The following is a 6,755-nucleotide window of genomic DNA, read 5'->3' as shown; positions in this document are numbered from 1 at the left end:
GTCGTCCCGCCTAGCGGGGCTCTGGGAGGCTGTGGCGTGCGGCCTGTGAGTCAGGCCTGTTCCTGAGGCCTTGGCTCCCACTGGCTGCAGCCTTAGGGGGTGTATCTGAGTCGCCCCTGGAGGTGGTTCGTGCCTGAAAGCGGGAGCTTTGCACCCTGCCGCAGAGGAGCAGGGGCTGCTCTGTTCATCGTGTGCGGGAGGCGAGGGCACCTCAGCCACTTGCTTTTCCAGGCAGGGCTGACCTCTGCTCCCGGTTTGCCCGGTTCCCTGGGACACCAGGCTGATGTGGTGTAGCAGCGTGTTGAATTTGGCCTGTTGGCTCCTGCAGTAGCAGGGAGGAAGCTCGAAGGAGTTCAGCATGATTCTTACAATGGGATTGCAGGGCCAGGAGTTGGAAATGCCTTCTTTCTGAAATCAGTGGAGTGTGACTCTGTAAGCTCTGCCCACAGACCTGCTGGAGAAATGGGTTTGTGCTCTGAAGCGCTGATGGGTACCAGTGGGACTTGCTGACCTTGGCACACTGTTGCTGCTGTGGATGCTGTACCTGGCTGCAGGTGTTTGTTTCCAGTTGTAGAATCCAGTAGGATGGTGGGGTTTTTTCTTTCTTTTTTGCTTTCGCAACAGTGTGTAACAAAGGGCGAATCAAGATGGGTGCATGTATTATGTTTTACATAGTGTCAGCTAACTGTCTCTAGGTTCAGAGTTACTTGATATTATTTATATCAACAGGGTAGAATAATGGAGTGGCTTTTCAGCATGCTATTAATTAATTTTTGGGATCTTCCTGATACTCAAAAGTCACTTAATAGTCGCTTTTGAGTTTACTGTTCCAAGCGAGTTTCTGGGTTCTGGTGTCCCCTTTTCTACAAGCTTATAAAGGTAAAGACAGAGTTGATATTCTCTGGACTGTATCTGTTTCTATTTACCCAGAGGAAAGAGAGGCCAGTTGGAGCCATATGTGTCAACTGGCAGCAACAGAGAGGCACTGAGACCTCATATATTGTTTGGGGAAAGAAGTGGAATAAGGCACGTGTTGAAGGTCTGGGACCAGAAATTTTTGCTGAGACGGATGGACTGAAGTGGAGGGGTTGATGTATGGTCAGTGAACAGCTGCGTTTCTTTTCAGGGCATCCGACTGGAAACTGGACCATCCGGACTGGACAGGACGGCTTCGTGTCACTTCCAAAGGCAAAACTGCATACATAAAACTGGAGGATAAGGTTTCAGGTAAGGGAAAAGCTGTGGCTTGTCAAGACTGCAACTATGGTTGCTGCTTATAAACCTGTGCTTTGAAGCCTGTTCAGAACTGTGCATGGCAGCCCTGGCCATGCTTTAGCAAGAGCTTGCTCTCTTTAACATCCCATTCTTTGTCTGCAGGAGAACTCTTCGCCCAGGCTCCTATAGATCAATACCCTGGCATTGCAGTGGAGACGGTGACTGATTCCAGCCGCTATTTTGTCATTCGAATTCAGGATGGGACTGGTGAGTTGAGGGGTCATGTACAGACCAAGTGCTAGGGGTGGAAGAGACATAGTATGATGGAGCTGAGTGTATGCCAGGTAGATTGAAATTGTGTTGGGAGTACTGAAAAGGCTGGGTAGTGTGCCTGGAGGGGTAGGAAGGCAAGGTTAACAGAGAAGGGTTCTCTACATTGCACAGGGTCCAGGGGCTGCGAAGGATCATTCTGTTGCTGAGAGTGCCACATGGGAAGAAGGGTGCATACTGAGGGCTAGAAACAATGAACTGCTGTGAGCTGCTGGTGTCCAGCTGCAAATATGTCAGAGGGAGGTAGCACAGCATGGTTTAGGAGAAGCAGAAGGATTTTGGAGTGAATGAACGCAGGGACCCACTTGCAGGGCACCTCCAGTGACTCCTCCTGTCTCCTTGCTAGGACGAAGTGCTTTTATAGGCATTGGTTTCACGGATCGTGGTGATGCCTTTGACTTCAGCGTCTCTTTGCAGGATCACTTCAAGTGAGTTGTGCTTTTCTGGAATGCTGTTTTTCCTCTGGCCTGTAGAACATGGCGGGTGGTGGTGCATGTTGATTTAGCCCAGGCTTCCTTGGAATGGTCATGAAGCCTTGCTCTGGTTCCATCAGGGACACTTGAGTGTGCTGCCAGCTGTCATGCAAGCTGAGAGTCCTGCAGGGTCAGGTCTTTAAGACTTAAGCTTAGGTCCTGTGCTGCTACAGGTGCAATGTTAATCTCTTGGGTTTGTGGTGGTCCCAGGTTTTTGCTGTATTATACTGGGAATAGGGAGGTAGCTGTTTTGACAAGACAAGGTAGTTCTTTGGTGGGATGGGGTGAGGAACTGTGCATTTTTTTGGAACCTTGCTCCCCTTTGCTACAGGGTCTTATGTCTTTCTCTCTCCTTTTTAGGTGGGTGAAGCAGGAGACTGAGATCTCCAAGGAGTCCCAGGAAGCTGACACGCGTCCCAAGTTAAACTTAGGGTTTAAGGAAGGACAAACCATCAAACTGAACATTGGGGTAAGCAACCCAGTTTACCCTGCTTCATTCTCTGTATGTGCCAATGGACACCCTTCCTCACTTATCCTTTCTTTTTGTACAGAACATGACGACAAAGAAAGCAGGAGCGGCCAAGCCACGTGTGTCTGGATTGGGTGGCCTAAGCCTGCTGCCACCCCCACCAGGAGGCAAAACTGCAGTCCCTCCTCCTCCCCCTTCTTCCACAGCCATTGCCAATCATGTCACACCACCACCCGTGCTGAAATCCAGTAATGTCAGCAGTGCAGGTAAACATTAGCATAGAGCAAACAGTCTGTCAGACACTAGTAGGTGCATAGAGAGGACTGAGGCTTGCTTCAGGGAACTGGTGTTCAATACTAAATTGAACAGGCCAACAGTGCCATGTGAGACATGATGTGTCCTGAGGATCTCCATGCTTATTTAACAATACCTACTTGTTCTCCATGGAAGGAGGACAGCAGTGTAGCTCCTGTCCTTGCAAAAGGAGAAACAGTGACTTGGCCAAAATGATCTTGGGGGGCTGGGTATGAAATTTAAATAGTTGGATTTTTCTGAACTTGTGTGTGTTTTAAGGGCACTGTCAGAGCTGTGTAGGGTGTCCAGAAAAGTACTGTTGCTTGCTTTCCACAGATAAGTATAGATAGACTTGCTGTTGTTGAAAGATTCAGGAAAAGCACTTCTTCAGTGGCTTGAGGAAGCTTTAGTATAAGGAGCAGAAAGAGGTGCAAAATATAGTGGGATTGTGGATATAGTGGGTTATTTTAAAAATACAGATATAATTTAATAGAATATATTATTTATATATAAAGGGTTGAACTTCACACACACATATATGTTCAATAAGTGCAAGGTCCTGCACCTGTGTTGGGACAATCACCAGTATCAGTACAGACTACGGGATGAATGGATTGAAAGTAGTCCTGCAGAAAAGGACTTAACGGATACTGGTGGATGAAGAATTGGATGTGAGCCAGCAATGTGTGTGTGTGTGCAGCTCAGAAAGCCAACCATTTCCCGTGCTGCAGTAAAAGAAGTGTGGCTAGCTGTTTGAGGGAGGTGATTCTCTCCCTCTGCTCCACTCTTGAGACCCCACCTGGAGTACTGCATCCAGCTCTGGTGTCAGTACAAGAAAGACATAGGCCTGAGCAGGTTCAGAGGAGGGCTGTGAAAATGGTCAGAAGGCTGGAAGACCTCTCCTGTGAAGAAGGGCTGAGTTGGGGTTGTTCAGCTTGGGGAAGAGAAGGTTCTGGAGAGACCTTATTGCAGGTTTTGATATATAAAGGGGGCTTGTAAGAAAGACTGAGAGACTTCTTGCCAAGGCCTGTAGCGACAGGACAAGGTCCAGAGGTTCAGACTGAAAGAGGGTAAATTTAGATTAGGTATAAGGAAGAAACTCTTTATAATGAGAGTGGAGAGACACTGGAACAGGTTGCCCAGCAAAGTTGTGGATGCCCCATCATTGGAAGTGTTCAAGGCCAGACTGGATGGGGCTTTGAGCAACGTGATTGAGTGAAAGATGTCTCTGCCCATGGCAGGGGTGTTGGACTAGATGATCTTTAAAGGTCCCTTCCAAAAAGGGAAAACTGTATTCAAAGCTGTACTAAAAGCCTGACCATACAGAGGTGTCTGGAGAGCTGATGATACTCTGGTGAAGGTGACTTTAGCAGTGCTGTATACAGATCAGACTGAGAAGAAGCTGCAAGCACGTGAATAGGGCTGGGTTCCACTGTGTGGTTTGTACAGGTGATACCTGTTTGGCAGCTGCTATGATTGCTGAGCTTTGTCTGAGTCTGAGCCTTATCTCTACTGGGAGAGGTAACATGTCGCAGATCTGCCAGCTGGTATGCTAGGTGGAGACTGAATAGTTCTTGAAGATGATGTACTCCTGCAGCAGGAGCTGAAGGCTCAGTGCAGATTCAGCAAAAGGTCAGTCCTTAAAAAGTCTAACTTCCTTCTTCTGGAGGGAGAACTGGAGTCTCTTCAAAGATTCTCTGCTCCTGGATCCAGCAGTTTGTGTAAGGAGACAGTTTAAATGCCTTTGGGGTTTTCTTCTTCATTAGCTTGATTTTTTTTTTTTTCTTTCTCCTTTTTTTCCCCCTGCCTTAGATATTCTGTTAGACTTAGATGCTCCTGCATCTGTATCCAGGACACCAGCATCAGCTACCACAGACCTCTGGGGAGACTTCAGCACTGCATCCAGGTAATTGCAGTGAAGGGAACTGCACACAAGAAGTGTAGTGTCCTGATGGGCACTGGAAGAGCCGCAAGTTAAGAAGTCTTATTAGATCTGCTCCTTTGATTTGTCCTTTCTTTATTTCAGTGCTGTTCCTAATCAGACTCCTCAGCAGTCCAACTGGGTCCAGTTCTGAGTGGTCAAAGCAGTAGCATGGAACAAACTGATGACCAAGAGGCTCTAGAGGCACCAAATGGGATCAGAGGGGGCACAAACCTCTCTAGTCTTCAATCAAAAATCAGGACAATCCTTGCTTTTTAAACCAGATCTTCACTTCAGTCAAAACTTAGTATTTTTGATTCCACAGTGAAACCACTGAACCTGAAAAGAACGTACTAACTTACAAGGTGGGCAAGGAGGAGAGAGGTAGCCTCATCTCTTCTACCTGCTTGGCTGTTACATGGTATGTCCTAGCTCTTTTTCCCCATCTTTCCCTGCAGGGAAAGCAAGAATCCTGAAGAAAGTGAGTACAGGAGGAGGCTGGGTAGGTGCCCCTGGGTTCCTTGTCCTTTAAATTTTCTCTGGTTAGACTGTTGCTTTTTGTGGCTGCTTTCAATAGTGACTCAAGTCTCTGTAGCTTGACCTGCAGTGCTGAGGGCACTCAAGGGCACACAAATGGAAGATGTAAGGAGATAGGTCTTGTCTCAACACAAAACCCTCCCTGATTAACTACATTTGTGGTGAGGAGTGAGCTTCCCCATGCACGCACCACTCTTCCTCTCTTTGGTGCAATTCTTGATAGTGCTGGATGTTCCTACCCTCTTGTGGGAGGAGTGATTCAAGTCCTTGAGGAGACCTGCTGCCATTGTGCTGTAGGTCCAGGTGGGCACCCATCTTGAGGCTCCTTGTTTGGCTTGCAGGTTCACTGGAGGAGCGTCTCTCATCTTTACTCTTTCCTCCCTCCCCACCCCCTATGCAAAGGCATTGTCATTGAGCTGCTTTAACTGGAAATAGTGGGGGGGAAAAAAATAAGCCTGTTTTTATAATTTGGTAGTTACTTGCACTAGATGACAACCAGGTAATCCCACCACTCAGCATTTCATGTTCCTGCATCACTGTCCTGAGCCCTGGCCTTGTGTTGTGACTTGGCACTATGTAACAAGTATTGCATATCCATACCACAGTAAGAACTATGGTGGGACAGTGGATTATTCTCTGGTGGAGGGACAGTCTCCTTCCCCTTTTCAGTTCATGCTCATCATTTGGGCAAGAAATGTGTAATAGGCCCAAACTAGAGAATTGTGGCAGCCAAATTCTCCCACCTGTGTTTCTTGTGGCTTTTCTTCTGAAGCTAATTTTCTAGGGGTGTGAGCTGGTTATTGTAATTTGGATATTTTCTTATTTTTAATGTGCCCCAAACCTCCTCTATTTCCTCTGGTTTAGGTGGTTAGAAAGAGGTTGAGGGCCCTTACTCTCTCCTGTTCTCTTCGGGAGTTTCCCAAGGCCCTTTGATCTGGACACTATTCCATCTTCAGCAGCTGTGGATGTGATCTGGGGTGTAAGTCTGCTGATTAATCTGGGCAAAGCCTGTGGGCAGGCTGGAAACCTCACAATGCTAACTGCCTTCCATGCTATCAGATAAGCCAAAACACTAGCTTGGAAGGTGGTCTCAGTGATCCATCTACAGCTGTACCCAGTTATTAGAACACTAAGGTTTTGGTACTTCCCTGGAACACTTCCTGTTTTGAACCCCTCAGTCAGCAGCACCACTCTTGTGACTGGGATATGCTCTGCTAGCACACCTATGCAAGTAAATTTTTCCCTTCAGGGAAAGATTTCCTCGTGAGACTTTTAGCAAAGAATAGTTAGTTGTATGCACCTTGTATTTGGCAAAGGTCTCTTGTCCTTTTTGTCTTCTTACTACATAGGGCATTTTGGAGACAAAGTTTCACTTAGACCATCCCTCTGGGAAGCAGAATTATTGAAAATAGCTCTAAAGCTGCTGCAGTTCCACCGCTGGAAGTGGGGACCAGACTGCTCTTTGATGTATTTTTAAGTAGACCTTTAATCCTGATCCCCTGGCTTTTTTGGTGTT

General features: G+C 47.2%; 1 protein-coding gene across 1 annotated transcript; it reads left to right on the top strand.

Annotated features, from left to right (window-relative positions):
• Nucleotides 1–1,126: 1,126 nt before the first annotated feature.
• On the top strand, nt 1,127–4,856 carry NECAP1 (NECAP endocytosis associated 1; the record flags this gene model as incomplete). The annotated part of the gene is made up of 7 exons (XM_010083394.1): nt 1,127–1,227; nt 1,378–1,482; nt 1,892–1,973; nt 2,379–2,487; nt 2,570–2,753; nt 4,594–4,687; nt 4,808–4,856. Coding segments are annotated over 7 exons (724 nt in total), but the record flags the coding sequence as incomplete, so codon positions are not given.
• Between the last annotated feature and the right edge of the window lie 1,899 nt (nt 4,857–6,755).

The sequence above is a fragment of the Pterocles gutturalis genome, unplaced genomic scaffold (genome assembly GCF_000699245.1).
Source record: "Pterocles gutturalis isolate BGI_N339 unplaced genomic scaffold, ASM69924v1 scaffold40650, whole genome shotgun sequence".
Taxonomy (NCBI): domain Eukaryota; kingdom Metazoa; phylum Chordata; class Aves; order Pterocliformes; family Pteroclidae; genus Pterocles; species Pterocles gutturalis.
Note: the sequence above shows the minus strand (reverse complement) of the source record. Positions and strands in the feature narration are given on the sequence as shown.